Below are 21,758 nucleotides of genomic sequence, written 5' to 3'. Positions count from 1 at the left end.
CCCACCAGTGTTGGTACATCTGCAGGAGTACTTGAACATTTGACCTTGAATGACAGTCATTTGTGTACATGTTTTATCCTTGATACAGAATGGCAAACTCCTTGAAGAATGAGCCACATCGTAGTTATCTTTGTAATTGCTGGAACGGCCTAGAGAGCTTGACATTAATTTGCAAGAAATATATTTCCAATAAATGCATTCAGTCCACATTTATTAGGCATTGTGCTATCTATAAAGACTGACCAATAAGGCAGAGAAGACCCTGGCCCCGAGGAGGTAACTTTGTACTGATCCAGGGGAAAGAGGCAGCCTGGACCGTCATAACAACATGGAAATAATGATAATATCACAGAAAGAAGAGGATTATGATGTCAGCAGCGCTAAGAGGGAAATAGGAACAGGCATATGATAGAGAGGAACTAGTCTGGGATTGCTTTTTAGGGTTCAAGTTAGAATTATAGAAGGGCAGTCACATAAGACCTCCCTGATAAGGGCCTATTAACACATTATGGCACTGACAAAGTCAAATGCAAACCTATCATGGTGTCATGGGGAAAGCGTTCCACGCCAAGGGAAGGCAAGTGCAAGAGCCCAGGGGTGGAAGTGAACTTGAAACATTCCGGGGACGGACGAGAGTCCGGTGTGGATGGCGGAAATGGTGCCAAGTTGGTCAGAGCCAGAAAAATGTAGGGCCACACAAGTTATCATAAGGAGCTGGAATTATGTGAACAATTTTAAAGGGGTGTGTATTTTGTAAAGATTGTATTGGTGTGTGTGTGTTTGAATGCACTTCTCTAAAGATTGCAGTGAAGTAGAGAAGGGCAAGGTTTAAAACATGGAGACCAGTTTAGAGGCTCTCATGGGCGTCCATGAGAGAAAGTGATTTGGGTCAGTAAAGATACAGAGAACAATGTGCATTCATGGTAGACTCTGCAGGACTTGGTGATAGATTACATTTGGGGATGCGAGCAGTTAAAGCCTCAGACACACACACACACACACATTTTTTTTTTCTTTTTTACCCAATACAATGGATAGACAAGATTGGGCGATGAACAGATTGCAGACAGAAAAACCAAGAGGTCAGTTTTGGATGTTTTAAGTTTTCTGTGTATAATTAGTCATCCAAATAGAGGTGTCAGGCAGACAGTTAGATTCATGAGTCTGAAGTTCAGGAACTGAGAGTTTTAGTCTGGTGATTGGCATGTGGGAGTGTTCAAGCGTGAAGATGGTACTGAACACCGAGGCTAAGTGGGAGTCACCAAGGCAGTGAGGGTTGGAGAAGAGGAGAGGACTCAGCCAGGTCTCTGAGGACAACGCCACACTGAGGTTCGCTATAGGAAGCGGAGCCGGTGGGGCTGGAAGGGGTGGCTGAGAAAGAGAAAAAGAAACAACACTTGGTGTTAGAGAGGCAAAGAGAAAGTATGGTCTTTTTGTTTGTTTGTTTGGCAAATTGCATAATTCAGGCAAATACTAGGTTATATTACTTTCACATATTCCAGGGGGTCTTGATTACATTCAGAGTAACAGCCAAGTTCAGAGAAACTTCCCATCCCTTCTTGTATGACATTCACTTCTTAAAGACAATTAAAAAATAAAATAATAAAGCAATAAAAATACATATGTGCATCCAATTATGCATTTCACCCCCAAAGTCAATAAAATGTCTTTTTGTCGCTCGCCGTGAGATTTTTTGATCAACCGCTAGAAGTATCAGAGCGTGTGAGGTGGTGCCGTGCATCTGATAAGGTGTGTATTTTATCCTGACGCTGAGACCCCGTTGCGTTCTTTTTGCCAGGAGTGTGGGTGAAGCCGCGGCACATTATCATCAGTTCTACAGCCGTGGAATTACACTGGAGTCCTCCAGAGAAGCCCCATGGCCTCGTTTCTCAGTACCAGCTGAGCTGTAACGGAAACTGGGTCTTCCAGGGAGGTGGCGAGGAGCGGCATTTCACGCACAAACACCTGGAACCCAATAGCAGGTAAACTGAAGGCAGGCTTTGCCAATCACCCAGGTAGATGTTTACATTTTTCAGGGTTGAAAAAGTCTATCTCCCACCGAAACGATATTTATTAGTTAATGTCCTCATTCATTAGCCGTTGAGGAGCTGACGAGGTCACTGAATCCATTTCAGGTATCAGTGACCCAAGTGCTGACTCATGACCTTCATCTTCAGAATACATGGAATTCCTTAAAAATGTAAACAAATGGTTTTCTAGTGACACGAAAATGTGAGAATTTTTAGCTATATAAAATTCACAAAGTATGGGACTTAAAAAAATGATCATATCTTCAAGAACATGCATTCCTAAAGTAGCATTAAAAGAAATTGGAAGACTTGTGGTTTCCATCCACTACCTCTCCTTCCGGTGTAATGTCTGCTCTGCTCGCTGCGCTATATACAGACAGGAATCGTTTCAGTGAAAAAAGTGCCAGCTATTTGCAATTCACTCCCATTCATTTCTCAGCAGAGACAAAATATATTTTAGATCAACAGATGTTTTACTGCAGAGAATAAAGATCAATTTAGTTTTATTGTAGAGAAGAGCAGATCAATTTAGGAACATCTTCCTCTAAACATATTTCCCTGAACTCTAACCCATTTAAAAATGGGAAGATTAATTTGAATCCTCCACAATGCACCAGCGCACTCTAAGGCTGCCCTGAAATCTTGAAGAGCCGTGAATATGTATTGGGGAGGGACAGAAATAGTGACGGTCTGGGGACTGGGAACAGGGAGCCAAGACATTGAACGTTGTCACAAGTTGAGGACTGAGCATCATTGCTCCGCTCTCTTGTGCATTGGCTGAGCACAGTTCTTTCCTTTTTCCTGTATAGATACATTTACAAGTTGAAGGCCACCACTGGAGGTGGCAGTAGTTTTAGTGACGAGTACCTTGTACGAACACCTCTGCTCACACCAGAAGAAATCCAGCCTCCACATAATATCACAGTAATGGGGCCTTACTCCATATTCGTAGCTTGGACTCCACCAGGTAAAGAAGTAAAGTGTGTGTGAGTGTGTGTGTTTAAAATATTTTAGAGGAAATTAGTTGGAAATAAATATTGGATATGTGAATTAGGTAAATCTGAAGGAAGTAATCTGTTTCCTGGAAAATATAAGCAAATAATGCAAACCAAACTTTTGCAGGTATGCATGCATAAGTATGTATACATACATACATATAGATAAAGATATATAGATACACAGGCATATATCATTACATCAAAGAAATTCTTTCCAGCACCAGAGCCTGAAAATACCTTCTTGTTCATATCTATCCAAGGTAAGTCATATAGATCTGTATTACCTCAAACATGCATTTCTACGGACTCCGTAGACTGGACATTTACAATTCCTTCTCTGTTACAGCAGTGAGTGAGGAATTCAGAAAGACTGCAGCCTACCTTGCCCAGACACCTTGGGTTGTGATCAGATACGGCAGCTGAATCTAGTCTCTCTCAGCTGCACAGCCTGCATTCAGCCACTCGGTCACCAGTGGGATGCTTTTGTGGTTTAGTGCACTATTATATTTTCATGGACGCATCATCCTCAGACAATAATGCAATTCTAATTGTACTAATACTGTGGAGTGAGGATTGGAGTGAAACCTACTTGCTCTGTCTTTTAATGTAAAGGACACATGGAGGTTTTGTTTTAGTAAAATTTACAACTGATGGAGATAATGTGATTTTATTTTTAATATCTAGCCATAAGATAAAATTGAGACAAAATTAAAACAAACATCTATTGTCTCCATCAGAATAAGCTTAGCCATAATTCAACGTGGAGCTGAAAAAAAAATTGGTTTACAGCATTTTGGCCATAATTGGATCCGTTCCATAAAACAATTAACAAAGATATATTTTCAGTGAATTGAACAGTTATCTCAGTCAGCACAGGTAGTATAGTTATAAAGATAATATAAAGGCTTAATTTTTTTAAAAAACTTAAATTCTCATGAACCAACATCCTATCATGTCATAATCTTAAGATCAAAGACCAAAGGGTTTTTTGGTTGGTTTTTTTTTTTTTTTTTTTGGTCAGATTCACAAGAGAAAAATCTAAGAGCTTTATAAGCAAAGAAAACTGTAAGTTCTGCTAAGATATTAAATAGAAATGATTTCATTCACCTTCATTTTAAAATAAATATGTAACATAGTAAAATTAAAGCAAGCAAAAAGGAATAATCAGTCATCCCAGCATGTGTCTTACACTATGGTAATCCTTGTCTACGTTTGAGGAGTGAAGATATCCTTAAGTTCTGGTCTTAAGTTCAAGGAGGGAAATGCACATCTGCTGTGGGAAACACATACACACACCTTTGTGGGACTGATTTCTACTTTCACAGAATAGCGTTGCTGTCTTGCGGCCTTTTAGCATGTTACTCCCTGGCATTGTAACCATGCTGTGACGTTTTCGTGCCACAAGTCACATGGGGCAGAATGGGGCGTCTGACCCCAGAGTCACGCAATGGACTGGAGGTTTCTCAAACGCAGACCAGGGTCTTCTACCAACCAGACCCAAAGATTGAAGTGACCAGGAAGTTCAGTGCTCACCACATTACCTGTCGTTTTAACCTTGTCCCACGCATACGTGGCCATTGCTGATCTGAAGACATCATACTTAGTGTGGATTAGAACACCCCTTTACGACAACCAAAGTAGGGTGAGTGAGAACACCAGGATTCGTGTTCCAGGAATGCCGCCTATTAGCCGACTTCAGTCAAGCCGTGTTGTCTCTCTGTTCTCTCCGTCTGTAAAACAGATAAGATGATAGTACCTTCATGCAGAGCTGTTACAAGGATTTAATGAGGTAATTTATATAATTGGTAATATCTGGTTTGTAATATCTATGGACAGTGGTGGCTCTTTTCAGTTAATTATTTTTGCCTTTAATTACTCATTTTTTAAATGTATTCGCGCCAACATTTGCTGGGTCCCAAGGCCCCCATTTTCATAATGAAAAAACTGCCTCCTGCAATGCTGGGTTAGTCAGTTTTCAAGACTCCTTTCCTATTTCCCAGCATTTTGTCATTTTTTGTTTGAGTGCAACATCCTGTATTTGTGTTCAAGGAAAAATGCTTTCATTTAGAAGAGGATCATTGTGACATGAAACACAACTTTCGCTCCTTTAATGGAATCTTAACTCGTGTCTGCCTCAAGCTTTGCAGAAATTGCTCATTCTCATCCATCCCAGGGATGTTGTAAAAGAGCTGTACACACGAACTCTGACCATATCACCAAGGGTTAAGAAATCTATAATACCCAGACCTGTCAATCTTTTAGTTTCAGATGCACAAAATCCATTACAGAAACCCTGTAATATATGGAAAGATTAAAATCTTAAATTACCCTTTTTTTCCTGGTGCCTACAAGGATTTTGAACTCAGTAAACAGGCAGGTGATTTTGACTCGTTTATAATCTACAGTCGATTCTATTGGAAACACCTCATGCTGTGTTTTGATTTAGATAATAAAAATATTTTCCTGTCCCTGAATTGTCACAAATACGTATTTTAAACAGTAAGAAAACAAATGTGTCATAACCGGAGGTCGTTTATTTGCTCGTAATCAAGAGCTTTCTAGGTGTTCAATCCTAGTCCCCTGCCTTTACAAATGGTGGCCTCACAGGCAGAGCTGGAAAGTGTGTAAAACCACCTATAGCTGCAGTTTCGAAACTCCTATACCATCAGAATCTCCTGGGAAACCTGTGTAAAGCCAGAGTCTCAACCCCAAGCTTACTGAGTAAGAATCTCCTGGGATGGAATCAAGGCATCTAGACACTTTGGAAAGGCCCCCAGGTTTGGGGACCATGACTCACGCATATCAACCAGAAGGGGTCAGTTACAGTGTCTAAAAACATACATCAAACCAGTTTCCCTTGAAGGTCCAGAAACAAAATAGGGGTAAAATTGACTTCTTTTTTGACATGTCTTTTGTGGTCAGTGTGGACAGAGTGGCCATACTCAGATAAACTGCTCAGAGAACAAAGTCTATGTGGTTGCTTAGCTACAGAAAAATAGCTAGGCAGGTAGGTGGGCATTTCGGTTACAAATTATCATTTCAGTGCTGTCTGTAAACGAAGCCTTGCTGCATGTTTAGAAATATTAGTAGTAAAGGGGGAAAGGGCCAGGGAATAAGTGAGACTATTCAGGGGAAGAGCAATCATGATATTGGTGGCAAATCTCATCTATATGCATTAATATTACTTGCTTATATATTTCATTTATTAAATTCCTACTTTGTGCCAAACACTTTGATCAATACTTTTCTTGCTTTACCTCAGTTCATTCGTATGCAAACCCTGGAAGACAAATAATATTACTGTCACCACATTAAGATAAGGAATTTGAATCATGAAGAAGTGATATAATATGTTCAAGGTCACATACAGAGACAGGTGCAGGACGATTTCACTTAGGTGGAAGAGGGAAAGAGTCAGTTCCCAAATATCTCCAAAAAACAAAGAGGTTATTCCAACTATTTTAAAGCATGGTAGACATCCTCTGGCCTTCAAGGTAAATTCTGGTTCACTTTGCCCTGTTATTACTTGATAACTGTCATAGTAACATTAACAAAATACTCCAACTGCTGGAAAATCAAGATTTCAACTCATGTGTACATAGCTTGTACTTTCAAATCAAATGATTTGCAAACACCGTCTTATAAAATGTTGACTTAATTGATGGGAAAAAAACAAAATGCTATGCTTCTAAATTGAATCATTCAGGCAAATATAAATAAACTTTGAGTTTTCTGCCATTTAAAATCATTCAAACACTTGATTTTCTAGAGAAGCTCACCCCTCATTCCACACTAACTCAACCCTATAACACATGTGTGTGCATGCACTCACAGACACACACACACACATGCATATGTTCCTTTTTAAAAGACAGACAGAACACACACATTTTTCCAAAAATTGCCTCTTATAAATGCATAATTGTTTCCCCTGTCTCAGAAAAGGTACTATCAGTTTCTATATGGAATCCCTCCACCATTCAGTTTCTTTGCAGCCTTGGACAAGCTGCCCACAGGTTCTGAATTCTAGGGTTCTGATCTGTGAATGGGATGTTAAATGCCTACTTGGCATTGCTGTCATGCGAAGTCAGTGAGGTAGCATGGTGAAACATGTACATAGCGGGCACAGGATACGTGCTGGACATTACCATTCAAATCTATAGCTGGCCTAATTTATTCCTAAACATGTCTGCTCACTTTTACCAGCTCTGAACCTGGGGGCAGGACTTACACACTGATGTGAAAGAGACCAAACATACATGTTACCTTAGTGAGTGCAACATGATAGCAGATGTGGAAGCCAGTGCTCATGGAACATAAATAGGTTTACTCCGAATAACAGGGAAGGATCTTACTGCTGTTTGAGAACCTAAACGTTCAAAATTATTTAACCTCTAAATGTAATAATGTGCCTTTCTCATTTATCAAGGTGGTGACTCTATTTTGAACTATTCTAGTCCTTAATCACGTTCTAATTAACAGCGTCCCTGCCTTCCACACGCACTTTTTCTCACTGAAGGTGGGGAGTTATTTAGGCTTGATGCACGGTATTGGAATGCCGGTGCCTTTCCTCCCACCTTTATCTCTGAGTCCATTAAAGAAGAGAATTGGCAACAATTCTTCTACTGAGAAATTTCTATGCATACTGCTTAGGAGTAGAAATGTGTTTTATTAATCAAGTTTGGATTAAACGGTAGCTAACCACAGCGTGGGCGGTCTATAGGAGACTTGGGTTTCAGTCAGCTCATCGGATGCCATGTCTGAGATCAGACACTGTCTGCGTAAGGTCAAAATGGTCATTAAAAGTTCTAAGAATGCACATTGCATGAATCGAGATGGCTCACCATTGGCGATTAGTTCACTTTTGTTACACAGGCCGTGACCAGGTGACAAGCAGGGGGGTTCAGAAAAGTGGCAAACTCATGCCACTGATGTGTGCTTTAGTGGCATTTTTTAATTAGAACACTTAAGTTCTTCTCTCTTAGCAAATTCCAATTCTAGAATGAAGTGTTATGAACTATATCATCACGTTATGCATTAGATTCTTGGACCTTATTTGTCTTATAACTGAACGCACCTTTGCCTTTACATGTCTGTTTTTTGGGGGGAGGGGTGGGAGTCTATTCAGGTTCTTTGTCCATTTATTTAGTTGGATTATTTGGGGTTTTTTGCTATTGAATTATATGCATTTCTTATATATTTTAATATTGAACCCCCTGTGGTTTTCCCGTATTTTCTCCCATTTTGTGGTCTGTCTGTTTATTTTGTCGATGGTTTCCTGTGCTGTGCAGAAGCATTTTGGTGTGATGTAGTCCCGCGTGCTGGCATTTGCTTCTGTTGACTTGTCTTTCAGCGTTTGAGAAGTCGACCTCCCTTTATTGAGTTCTCATGTGTAGTGGGCGTTTTTCTGAGAGATGAGCCCATGTCTCAGTGAATGCCCAATGCACACTGTAGGGCGGCCTCTGGTTTCCCAGTGTTGCCAACGAGAAAACTCAAGGCACTTGTTATAAGCTCGTTTCTCTTGGGTGCTTCTCACAGATGTCAGAGCCAAAGCCCAGTGAGCCTGCCCCCAAGTTCTGTGGTCAAAGCCACTGTGCTATACTTTCTCACTCTTTTCTGTGGAAACAGTGATACGGATGCTATGATACAGATGCAAAGCTTAAGAACCTTGCTGTAGACAGGAACAAACAGGGATGAGGGCAGAGTAATTAAAAGGTAGTCCATCCAGTATCCCAGTAGGATCATTGTATTTAGAGCTTTACACTTTGTGGGGTGCAGCGCATTTGCCCTCAGCTAGATTAAGTCATGTATTCATTTTAACTAATATGGAAATGTTTGCCGAGCCCACCTAGAGGGCAGGCATGACGCTGGACACCGAGAGAGCCATAAAGAAGAAGAAGACGTTGTCCCTCTGTCCAAAGGCCTGCCATCTAATATGGCAGAGTGCGTAAAATGATAACTGATACCAGCTGTGTATGGCTGTGTGTTCTAGAGAGTTCTGTTTCACTACCACGCCTCCAGAAGGACATACCCAAAATATTCCTACCTACATAAAGGAGCGTTTAGGCTGATTTGTTAAAAGCATTATGTTAAGCGCAGCCAGCATTTTGAAGTGAAGGAGACTATCACACCGAATTAATAATTTTCCTCCTAGAATTGTTCCTGCTCCAGCTCCTGAAAAAAAGATTTAAAAACAGGGTTGATTGACTGTCCCGTGGTAAAGTATGCACCTGCTGTGAAATGAAACCACGGGGGGGGGGGTGGTGGAATAATTTAACTTTTTTATTTGTAAAGATAATCAGGGATTTTCTGATTACATCTTAACTTCATAAATGTTAAATAACCTATCAGCATCTAGTTGTTGTAAATTATGAAAAGGAGCCTGGCGAGGAATATTAACCGCCGAAATCCTTGTTCTTTAGCGAGCGAGAAAATGTGTTACGGCAGCTTGTCACTGTGCGCCCGGTACTTCTGACACCAAATAACACAACTGCCATTGGCACTTAGGGTAAATTGGCTCACCTGGGCTTCCACGGCCGCTCCGGGCCTGACATCAGTGTATGAACGCGGGAGCTGGCCGAGGCGCGGGCCTCCCCGGATGGCTTTAGCAAATATGCCCGTTTCATTTCGTGTTGTCGGGGTACCAGGGGGCGAGGGCGGTTCAGACGCGCTGCAGATGGCTCAGGGTCGGCAGGGACACGGGCACTTTCATGTCACAGGCCTGCCAATGCGGGCGGGGGAGAGGGCCCTCTTTCCTAAACGCATGTCAGTGGTTGACACGTTCGCAGCTTCCGAGAGCAATTTCTGTGTCAGCACCTCATAGGTGTACGTAAAGGACATTTATTTTCGCTTAACCAAGATGGGAAAAAGGTATTTTCCCAGTCCGTGCTTTGGCCGGCCAAGTTTAAACCCAGGTCAGGTTTATGTCTGTGTTTGAAAAGTGGTGGAGTGCCCTTTTGGTCCCTGGCCCCACCAGGAGTCCTGTCTTTTTAAGCAGAGAACTTTCTGGAAGCAGACCAGTAGGTGCCGGATGAAGACATACAATCCAGTGCAGCCTCAGACTCATCAGGGGGAAGACCACTCGAAATTGCTGCTGAGAACAAAAAGTGGAGTGTCTTCCGAGGAGGGGAACTTGGCCATGCCCTCGTCCACACCCAAAATAAAACTAGATAATAAAACACTCTTACAGAGACGTTTACTTCAACGGAGGTCACATTTAGTTGGAATTGGAATAGCAGCTTCTATATAAAAGTTGGGTTCAGAACGGTTTGGCACATGCAAACATGGTCACAGTTGTGGGTTCTATTTCCTTTTGTTCCATTAATTTGGTTCCGTGGCAGTGGCTCTCATTTGTTAAGCACGTTCTGGGCTGCAGGGATATAGTAAACTGCTTTGCACGTGTTTTCTAATGTAATCAGCACAGCTCTTTATGTGGTGGCTATTGGTCCCCTCATTGTGCCCATGACCACGCTGGCGTTCACAGAGCTGAGGTCATTACCAGGGACAGCTGAGCGCTGAGGAGGGATGTGTTCCATCTGGCTCCATTCCACACCTTGTCTAGTTGGCAGATTTTTCAAAGGTGTGTTTGTCAAACTTTTCTTATAAGATCCACTCTAGGAACGGAGAAGACAGAACAAACATTTATTCAACCAACCAACATTTGTTCACCTGTGGATCTGTGCTACAGTCTAGGCATTAAAACTACATTGGGTAAGAAATGGAAGATGCCCCTGACTCGTGAAGCTGGCCTCTTCGTGATATTAAATGAGATAATACACGCAGCCTTGCGTAAACCAGGAATGCAGGGAAATGTCTCTTCTCCTCTGTGTTGCTGCTGAAACCATACAAAGACTTCAAACTGTTTCCCTTGCCTCCTGTCTCATGTCGTTTTCAGTCCGACGTTTGCCTGCCAGCAGGATTATCTTCCTAAAAAAAAAAAAAAAAAAAAAAATAGGTTATATCATGTTAGCACCTGCAAAGTCTCCTTGTTATTGATTGTATATAAAGCTCAAATTATTCCCTGGCTGGTTTGGCTCAGTGGATTGAGCGTCGGCCTGCGAGCTAAGTGTCGCTGGTTCGATCTTCCAGTCAGGGCACATCAGAGAAGGAAAACTCTGACTCCAAAAAACCTCCGCTGCCTTGCGGCATACCTCTTCAGGGGAAAGGCTAAGGGAGTAAACCCCGACAGAAAATCCGGAGCCGGAGTCCCTAAGGCGGTTTGACGTTGTAGTCAACACCGGCAACTCCTGCGGCGCACCTGAAGCCAAGCTGTACTGACTCCGTCTTTCCCTTGGACCCTTCAGCTGCGAAGAGAGGGGGGGGTCTGCTGCATGGGCAACAGCAGACCCTCCATATCACCCTGCCCAGGCTCTGTAGCTTCAGCTTCACTAGAGAGGACACTCCAGCGTCATCGCAAGATGTCGATTCAACACGGGAGGAGACAGATACCGTGTCACTCCCGAGTCGGACTGCACAGCCATTCTCGGCGGTGCAGATAGACACTTAAGAAGCTACACCATCGTCTCTCGAGACGGACGGCTGCCGACGATAAAGCTCATATTTCTTGAAGAAATTGTTGGTCAACTTTAGATGCCACTTGAGTTTGAGGGAGAAGAAACACGGTAAACTCCGCAAGTCTTACTTGAAGGGTCTTACTCTGTGGCCAGTGGTGTAGGAGGAAGCTCTAGAAGAACAGGTTTAGGAGTAGAAAATAGAGTCATTCTGTTTTGAACCTGTTGCGATTGAGGTCTTTATGAAGTATGCGATTTAAAATACAAGTTGGAAATATAAAGGTGGAAATGAGAATTTAGGAATGATAGAATAACGGTAATTGAAGCTGTTGGAACCAAGGCAACAGAAAGGTTAACTAGCAGGCCCTACCTTTAATATAAAAATGCTCACCTAGCCCTTTTCCAAAGGAAACACCTGATGCGCCCTTCTGCCTGTGATCAGTATTTCCTTCAGAGATTCCTCATTTTCATCTGTCTCACCCAAGTCCGCTAGCATCTCTGGTTGGTACTAGTCTTCTGCCCTTTCTATACTAGGGCTACATCTACGGAAAGCAGAGCCACATTGCGTTCTCCCCTGTCCTGTGCTGTAAATGTCATTGTTTCTATAGCAAAGCTAAACTTCAGTGCTACAAAGGTAGATAATTAAACCCACAAATGTTATGTGCATCAGGCCAATGAGGAAACTAGTGGGAAACCTTATTATATTCTTCATTCAAGACCCAATCCTCTCCTTGGACCAGTGTGTCTGTTGTTCATGACCAGATAAAATTTACAGGCATTTAATTATATGAATGGATTGTGAAGGGGTGCCAATGACAAGACTTTCTTTCAGAAGCATTGTGAAAAATGACAGTTTCGAGCCCAAATTTCCTGCGTATTTAGATCCATGAGGGTGGCTGACAGAGTGCTCTGTCCTGACTCGGTAATTAATGTTCTGGGAGCCCACTAGGTAGACTAGGATTTGGATACTTTATGGACTGTTATATCAAGAATCTATGTCAGACTGGATCCATCCATCTTGCCTACAGGGAAATTATTGCCACAAGCAAAACTGGTGGGGTTTTTTTTTATGTATTTTAAGAGTAAGCAAGCCTAGGAAAAAAATATGACACCATTTCTAATTGCGTTGTATTTTTTAAGAGGGGAAACAGGCCTTTGGTTGTATCTGCCTGCAGAGTATATGTTGGAAAAGAACTATCATACTTAATATTTTTAATGGGCAATGCCCATTTCTTACTCTCGGAATATGCATTCTAATATTATTTAGTTTGTTTCATGTCGTGATTGATTGCTCTATTAAGTAATGCACCTTTATGTCATAAAAGTTGGACCATTTGTTGCTCTTGAGACAAGCATTTGTTGACCACTCTGTATAGCATATACACGTTCTGGCTCTCTCTCTCTCTCTAAAGGGATCCTTATCCCCGAGATGCCTGTGGAGTTCAGTGTCTTACTGAATGCTGGAAGCGAGGCTCCTCTCTCCTTCCCTGCGGGTCAGCATCAGTCCGCGCTGCTGGGAAACTTGGCCCCGTTCACACAGTATGAGATAAGGGTGCAAGCGTGTCAGAATGGTGAGTCTTTCAGACACTTGTTCTGGCCTTTTCTAAAGTATTTTATTTAAAGAAAAAGAAAAAGAAGAAGGAATATATTCCCAATTCAACTACAAAGACGAACATTTCATTTCCTATTTGTACTGAACTATTTACCCAGAAAAGTCAGAGCCTGGTATCGAGTGAAGCATTATGCATTTCTGAACATTAAATCATGAATATTTAAATATATTAAAATAGTGGTTTTGCAAAGTCTTGTTTCATAAGGCCCTTTAAAAGGAAAACACCTAGATTGCAAAGGAATCACTGGTAATGTAGAACAAATTGGGTATTACAAAAATTTCATAGAAAATGTAGTCACCTTGGTTCTATGAATTTTTAAATTTTATTCAGGAGGGGCTATTGGGAAGGTGGGGGCATTAATTAGAAGTTGAGTTACACTCAGATGAATCATAGATATTTTAAAGTACTTCTGTGACCCCATCTCATGTGCATAAACTGTCACCTTGAATTTTGTGGTCCATGAAATCATCAACCATCTGAGTGGCCTTCAGAGAGAGCATCTCTCAGTGCCCTTCATCCCTTCAAATGTTATGTATTCTGTAACACCCAGTTTGCTAAGAGAAGAAAATACGTGACTCCTAGCAGTGTACAACATTACTTCATCTCAGATCAAAGAAACTTACCAATCTTATATTCAAGATGTTGTTGGAACTCCTGTGTTGCACGTCCTTAGGAGCATCTCTATTTAAGTGAAGACTAGTTGGCCGTAGACTTGGTTAGGACCAGGGGTCAGTGTTTTGTTCGCTTCGTTCCAAAGCTGTGACTCATTTGCCCACTTCTCTCTACAAACCAGACCAAGGCCTTTGAGTCTGAAGGGGACTGGTGTCCCTGATCCCGTCTTCAGCAAATCAACATGGAAATAACTTTAATGTCCTCTTGATTTACATGTAAAATCAACTTCTGTTTCTCTGGGTCCCTAAAACTATGCTCTGCAGACCCAATGTCCAAGTTAATTGTTTAATTCCTGTGTGTTGAGAGACCGTCGTTATTTTAAATTGTTGGCTAAAAAAAAGATTAGCGGCACATAAGCTGTGTATGTCACACACTTAAGAAATTCAAGCACATTATCACTTTGCTGCTACAATGACCACAAACTAGAGAAATCTCAGTTCAGACAAGCATAGGCTTTATTATCTATGCCCATATAAAGATTTGCTTGATTAATAGATTTCCCCAAAAACGATTCTCTATTTAACTTTCCAAATTCTGTAGACATGTACAGTATGAGTCTAAGTTATATGTAGAAACATGTTGTATAGACACATTCAGATAAAATAATTTACATTATATCTTTACCATTCCATGTGCACATGTCAATCTTTTCTCTGCTTCATAAATTACTAAAGGTCTTGATTTTTTTTTTCAAGGAAGTTGTGGAGTTAGCAGTAAGATGTTTGTCAAAACATCTGAAGCAGCCCCAATGGATCTAAGTCCCCCTGTTCTGAAGGCCCTGGGATCAGCTTGCATAGAGATTACGTGGAAACCACCTAAAAAACCCAACGGAGTCATCATCAACTACTTTATCCACAGGTAACATTGACTGTTACTATGATTTTTAACTACTGAAGAATGTAGACTATTCCAAAATTGTAGAATCCAATCTGTTTTCCATTTCCATAAGGGAGTGGATGAGGAATGTATGATTTTGGGAGCACCAGCTAGGGCCTAAAATTGGGCCTGGAAATGTATATATGTTACCCAGGGATAAAAGCCCCCACCGCCATGTTCCCTTTTTCCTTGAGCGCTGTTTGAAAGACAGGGCCTCTGAGCCACACCCGCCTTCCCTTTGGTGAGGTCCTGGTGCATCCTCTAGAGGCTCCCTGGCCCAGGGAACGGGGTCATTCCAGAGGAGGAGCCAGGCCTGGGACAAGACTTCCAGTACTCCCGTCACCTCTGATGTGCATGTTGAAAAGGCTGTTTCTCAGCCTCGCAAGCCCGAGCTTTTCATCTGCAGAAAGTGTGGCTCCACTCTGCAGCCCCTCTGCTGAGCCTCCAAACGGGCTGGCGGACAGTGTTAATGTAACTTCTTTTCACCATGATGTGCAGAACTGAGTCAGTGCATCCACCTAAACTGAAGAAGAGAGGGAAAGAGAGAAAGGAGGGAGAATAAGGAGAGGAGGGATGTGGGAGAGCCCGAGAGACAGAGAGACAGAGACTAGAGGCCTTTGGGGTTGAAGGGTCATTGCGCTCCTTGATTATGTCTTCGCCTGATCCCTGTGGACTGAGCTTTGAGTTCATATTTTCTTTAACTAAATAATGAGGTTGAGGAGGAGCGGCAGTACAGAGAGGGGAGGGGGGAAGAAGAAGAGAAAGAGAATGAGAGACAGACAGACAGACAGACCTGGGACAGAGGCTGTGGAAGAAAGTGAAACAGAAACAGTCAGTGGGGCAAAGCGTCTGTCAGCTGTGAGCTTCCTCTCCTGTCTTACTTGGTTCAGGCTGCTACACCCAAAATACCATCAACTGGGTGGCTTATAAACAGCACACATTTAAATTTTCTCCGCGTTCTGGGGAATCCAAGTTCAAGGCGCTGACACGCTCGGTGTCTGATGAGCGCCCACTTCTGGTTTATCAGACGTGGTCCTTTCACTGTGGCCTGAGCCGGTGGCAGCTATAGGGAGCTCGGCAGGGTCCCACCGTGACGCGTCCGCTCTTATGACCCAATCCCCCCACAAAGGCTCCAGCTCCTAACACCATCCCTTTGCGGGTCAGGCTTGCACGTAGGAATTGGGGAGGGGGCCCAGCCACGCCCCCCGCAGCGCTCCCCAAGACACACAGAAGGACGTGAGACCAAGACAGCAGACGTAAACCATTTGCAGATTGAAAACCCCATCCCCAAAGCAGTGTTTTTACATCAGGCATCAGAGCACAACCCGTTTTTCCTGCGATCCTCACCCCCGCATCCGCGTCCTCTGTAAGCGCATTTCGGGGGAGTTACACCTTGCCTTGCGTGGTCCAGCGCCCTGGGCGCGTCGGGGGACTGCGTTCATGTTCCTCCGCAGCGTCAGATGCTCAGCCCTTCGGCTGAGATGAGTCTTCAGGGATGAGCTAAAGGTGTGCGGCAGAATTAGGAAAGGAAAAAGACTACTGCGTTTTTGGTCATGCAGGTGGCCAGGCCAAGACAGGGGAAGCCAGGTTTCTTCCCAGCAAACCTAGATTTGGAGACTACTGCTGATGCCGGTCCCCACGCACGTGTGAAGTCGGCTGGTGGGGTTTTACCTGCCACGCTGAGCACATGCGTGCGGGCTCTCAAACCCCCGTCCTCTTGGAATCGTTTTCTCTCGTCTACTTAATGCTGATTACACGAGAAGACCACATCCAATTCCCGTTCTGAATCGGGGGAAATAAAGTATCTGTTATAAACCAGGACGCGGCTTCACTCTGTTGGTTTTGTAAATAAAGCTCATGATTACGGCGACGGCTCCACAGCAGCCATTGAGGGGAAAACAGGAACTATAATGCAGAGAGGCCGCCTCCATGAAAAATACTGTAAATTGAATTTGACAGCATTTGATGGCATTTGATTATTCCAGTCACAGCCAAACAATGATATAAAGAGTCATATGAAACAGAATGTGTGACTGCCTCGCGGACTCAAAAGCAATAAACCTTCCTCCAATGTGACACAATCACTTCGCAATCATAATTGTGGCCTGTTTGATACCTCCGAGTACAGGAGAAGGGCACTGACTGACACAGATACATTTTGTTTTTTATTTAAAGTGAAATGAAAATGGCGCGCTGGGGCTCCAGATACAATCATTATATTCACCTCCATAGGCATGAATCACTCTGCGGTTATTTCGGCTGAAGTTTAAATGTGCTTAGACAACAACAATATCAAATTTTTCTTAGATAGCTGCAAAAAAAAAAAAAATTAGGAATTTGTAAGGACAGACATAGAATGTAGACACGGAGTTCTTTTTCATCCCGGGACTCCGTGGAGCTCTGTACATAGTTATGGCCACAGCCCGCAGTATTTCTGGGTCGACGATGGCATGTAATTTCTGCTCCATCCTTTGCCATGTCTTTCCTCGTTCACCACCAAAGGAAGCACACTTAGCTCAGACCAAAGACGGGGTTAAGACTATGCAGATATTTTTATTAAATTGCGGCAAGCCAGTTTGCCAATCCCATTTTGAAAAGGATTGTCGCTCTGTTCTCTGGAGTGCCCACCCCCAAATGATTTCTCCTCAGCAGTTCCCTTTTGTTATGAATAATATCACCCTATTAAAAATTATCTGTCCCAATAAAGAGACAGGATGTTTATGACTTAAAAAAAAAAAACACAATAACCTAGTATAGATAAGACTATTAATGCGATTGCTTCTGTTTAGTTTACCTGATATTTTGATAGAGTAGCCACACCCCTTATCCAAGAGGGAGGGGTGTTTACAAGACCCCCAGCGGATGTCTGAAACCACAAATAGTCCCAAACCCTATAATTAGTAATTTTTCCTATACATGCATATCTATGGAAAAGGTTGATTTATAAATTCGGCACAAAATACTGTGGTAACAGTTACATGACTGTGGTCTCTCTCAGTCTCCCCCGTGAAACACCTGACTGCACTGCCCGTCCCTGTTTCACGTGAGGGAAGCGCCTCGTGGCTTCTCTTCGGCTCCGTGACTTGTCCGCATCACCACGCTTGCACTTTGGGGTCGTCAGTAAGTAAAATAAGGGAGACTTGCACATACGCGCAGGGATCCCCGCAGCCAAGCGGACAACCTAGGAGGCGACAGAGTGACTCCCGGCCTGGGGTGGATGCTCTGGACGAAGGATGATTCACATCCAGAGCGCTTCAGGGCCACGCAGCACAAGACTTCATCACACTGCTCAGGGCAGCACGTGCTTTAAAACTAGGAATTGTTTATTTCTGGAATTTTCCATCTAATATTTTAGGACCACCCTTGGCCTCGTGTGACTGCAGGTAACTGCCACCGTGGGCAGCGAAACCCCAGAGAACAGGGAGTGCTGTATTTTACGTAGGCTCCGTTGTTAATTACATGTGAGTTCCAAGAAGAGATTTCCTGTAACTGGGACGACATTTATGTTGGTGTTTTGCAACCTGTTTGCTGATAGGGTAGAGACAGGGCCATCTTGGGCACTTGCTTTATCTTAATAGTGTGTTGGGTTTATGTAAAAGCTCTTCAGTATCTGCCCTTCAGCTTGCATCCATAACCCTGTGAATGGGAACAATCCACATGTGAAGTCCAGCTTCTACCTACAGAGTTGCCCACACTCTTTAGCGGCTCGGGTAGGAAACACTGCTCTCCGGGCACACAGGAGTGTCCCCATTACAGAGGCGCCCCGGGAAGCCAGCACCTCTGTGTGGCCCACTCTGTGGTGCTGCCTGCCTGACTTCCGAGGTCGGGAACCAAACCCACAGGGTCTCCGAGGGAGGCCTGCCAATCGCTACAGTTAAAACAGGGTTCTGTCTTTAAATCTGGGGGGAGATCTTTGAAGTCTCTTCCCCCGACACCAGAGCATCCACTCACCCCACGGTGCTGCCTGCTTCAGGCTTCACAAAGCATTGTGTGGGTCTCCTGCGGTTCCCTTTCCTCTACCGTCAGCCTGGCTCAGCGGCCACATCTGTCCCCACGTGGCCTGCTGAGGGGACTTGTGCGGCAGCTGCTGTTGAATCCAGCCTTTACACCGCTGCTGAAAACGCCTTTCTAAGTTCTGCTCTGGAACATTCACCCAGTGGGTTTCAGGTGCATTACTTGATGTAATTCTTACAGAAATTCTAAGAGAGTATACACTCTAAGTTTGTAAGTCCCGTTTCCAAAGTGACAGACACTGGGAAGCGCAGGTGAGTGTGCCCAAGGTCATTTAATTAAGTCACAGGACCAGAGCCTACGAACGGTCTCCTCTGACCACAGCTGTTTCTGGCTATTTACTTAAATGGGGAGTATTTTTAATATTCTTCTTGAGGTGATGGTGGCAGTTTCATAATCTTAAACTGTTATGGGAACTGCATTGGGTTATTAGATGTTATCTTCATTGCATTTGAAGATAAGCAGGGAGCGCTGCAGACAGGAAATGGGGGAGAGCCCTTTAAAAGGTTATTCTACAGTAAGACAGAATAAGCCTGAGTACCTTTCCAAATAAATGGTGCTTAGTTTTAATACTTGCTTTTGTTTTCTTGTTAGTGTTGAGCAAGAGGAAATCAACTGTAGATGGAAAAGCGTATTCTTGGGGGATCTCCAAAGTGAGCTTCAGCACAGAACAACCACTGGCTTTTCAGAGGGGTCTTAAAATGGGATTTCCCTTGACATACACTGTTCAAGAGGAAACACTTCCAGTTGAAAGACTTGTTGAAGCCTAAATCTTAAATAAATTAGGAATAATTGGTGGTCACTCCACCTCTTCTGTTCAGAGTTTATTCAGACATAAAGATATTCTGTTTTTCAACCCCACAGATGAAATATTTACCTCGCCATATTAACTTAATAAGTATTCAGTAGTGATAGGAGATCCTTAACCAGGCTGCATCCTTTCATTGTACTGGAGAATAAAAACTGAAGCGACCATAATGCTCAATCTCTTACCTAATATAGGGTTTTTCACTTTGTTTAAGTCCTCACCCAAGAACACGCTTATTGGTTTTAGAGAGAGGGGAAGAGAGGGAGAGAGAAAAGGAGAGGAACATCAGCATGAGAGAGAAACATCGATCGGCTGCCTCTCGCCACGCTCCCCGACCAGGGACAGAGGCAGCCGCCTGGGCATGTGTCCTGATTGGGAATCAAACCCACGACTTTTCAGTTTATAGGACAATGTTCCAACCAACTGAACCACACCAACCAGAGCACAGACTTTTAAAATCCACACTGTTAGGCAATTTTTTAACAACACCAGTTTTATGACAACCATGACTACCCCTCCATGTGGGAATTAATGCCTGTGAGTTTAATAGAAAATGAATTGAATTGTCATGGGAAGGTTGAAGTCAGACAATGGAAAATGTTCTTTCCCCGTAAGAGTTCCTGCGGTAGTTTGCTGTGTTAAGTTCCTAGCAAGCATCTTTGAAAAAGCACAATGAGAAGAAATGCTGGCTGTGAGCGTGTGGTCCTCATTAGAAGGGATCCCTCCCAGTGACTCATCCGGCGCCTGGTATCTGCCAAAAGTACAAAGGCCAAACCCTGCACACCTACACTGAGGGCAGACTCTGACCGGCATGTGGCAGCAAGGAAAATAAGCGTGGTTGCAGAACGGTAATCGCAGGTCACTGAGAGGCATCTCGGAAGGCTCTGGTGCCTGCAGCGTGAAGCTTGTCATTGTTCCTACTTAGGTCATGGTGATGTTTCAGCATGAGGATCACCAAATCCCCAAAGCCCGTGATTTTAAATAGCCTCCGTTTTTGTGAAAGGTACTGTCATTTGCTTTGTCTTAATCACCCTTTCTGTTTTGATGGTTAATCTGGTATATGGCAGTATGTGAACATGTCGGTATATGAAGAGTGTGTTAATTAAATGCCCCTAACGGCCTGGAAATACTGATTTATTCATCAGACTCTCCTCGGTGAGAGGAGGCTGAGGAAGGGAAGGATCATCTCCAGGGTACATTCCTTCCCAACCTAGAATACTCCCCGGATAGGAGGAAGAGCTGATAGGGATGAGGCAGAGATGCAGAAAAGCCGTGAGATTATAAGCCATTCATCTGAAAAAAAATTATGGAACACTTATTGGGCTCAGAAGCTGGGGATTCAGAAGTAAACCAACCACACGTCCTCAGGAGCGTCCCCTTCTGGCCAGGTCTGCGTTGTGACATTACATCTGGGGGAGCAAAGAACTGTCACAAGTGAACCATCAGACCCTTGGGGCCGCCCCGATGCCTGGAAGTTCCATCGCTCTCACTTAGATGTTTAACGCTCTCTGTGCTGAGGACCAAGAGAGCACGCGTGGGCTCTGGTTTGGGTACCAATAAACCTAAAAATGGAACGAAACTTTCCCCTTCTCAGGCAGTCGAAAGAATTCTTTTGCGCCTACTCTGCATTTTACGAGGCTGTGGTGGGGACATCTGAAAGGAATTTTGATTTTTTCCCTTTAAAGATCTTCCAAGTAACTTCTTATCATATGACGGATCATGATAGTTTCATTAACTTGCATTTTTCCCTAGTTGTCTCCCCATGAGCTCCACTGGACAAGGAGTTCATCTTTGTACATCCCTGCTCTTGGTACAAGGCCCAGTGGGGAATAAGTGTTCTCTAAGAGGTTTGTTGATGAATACAAGAAGATAGATGGCCCTTACTTAGAAAGGCTATGGTTTAATTCAGGAAGAGAAAATTCAATAAAGAGGAGTAGGTGACATGCAGGAAGTGACTTTAAAATACTTTTAAGACATCCTGGAAGCAAATGGGAACCAGCGTTGTGGCAGGTGAAAGGGGACGAGGACTGCTCTTCACGGTCCCTCCTCCTCCAGTGTGCTAGTCTGGGCTTTTCCCCACGGGATCTCGTCGTTCCAGGACGAGCAGGTGGTCAGCCTCACTGTGCAAACACTGGCAAGTCTCCACCCTCGTCATGTCTGCAGATGCCCCCCTGGCCAGCGAGTCACACGGCCAAGCCCAGAGTCAGTTTAGGAGCGATCGGCATAAGGTATTGATACAG

The 21,758-nt window shown here is 43.5% G+C and overlaps 1 protein-coding gene across 1 annotated transcript in view; it reads left to right on the top strand.

The window, feature by feature from the left end:
* The window catches only part of USH2A (usherin), a 462,824-nt gene that overhangs the window by 371,429 nt on the left and 69,637 nt on the right, over positions 1-21,758 (top strand). The window contains exons 56-59 of the mRNA XM_090263490.1: positions 1,799-1,982; positions 2,840-2,997; positions 12,951-13,109; positions 14,519-14,681. Coding sequence (XP_090119616.1) covers positions 1,799-1,982; positions 2,840-2,997; positions 12,951-13,109; positions 14,519-14,681 — 664 coding nt within the window. The remainder of the gene's footprint in view (positions 1-1,798; positions 1,983-2,839; positions 2,998-12,950; positions 13,110-14,518; positions 14,682-21,758) is intronic.

Source organism: Furipterus horrens, unplaced genomic scaffold, assembly GCF_987537825.1.
Source record: "Furipterus horrens unplaced genomic scaffold, mFurHor1.1.pri manual_scaffold_15, whole genome shotgun sequence".
Classification (NCBI taxonomy): domain Eukaryota; kingdom Metazoa; phylum Chordata; class Mammalia; order Chiroptera; family Furipteridae; genus Furipterus; species Furipterus horrens.
The sequence above is the reverse complement of the archived record's forward strand: the minus strand, read 5'-3'. Positions and strand labels throughout refer to the sequence as shown.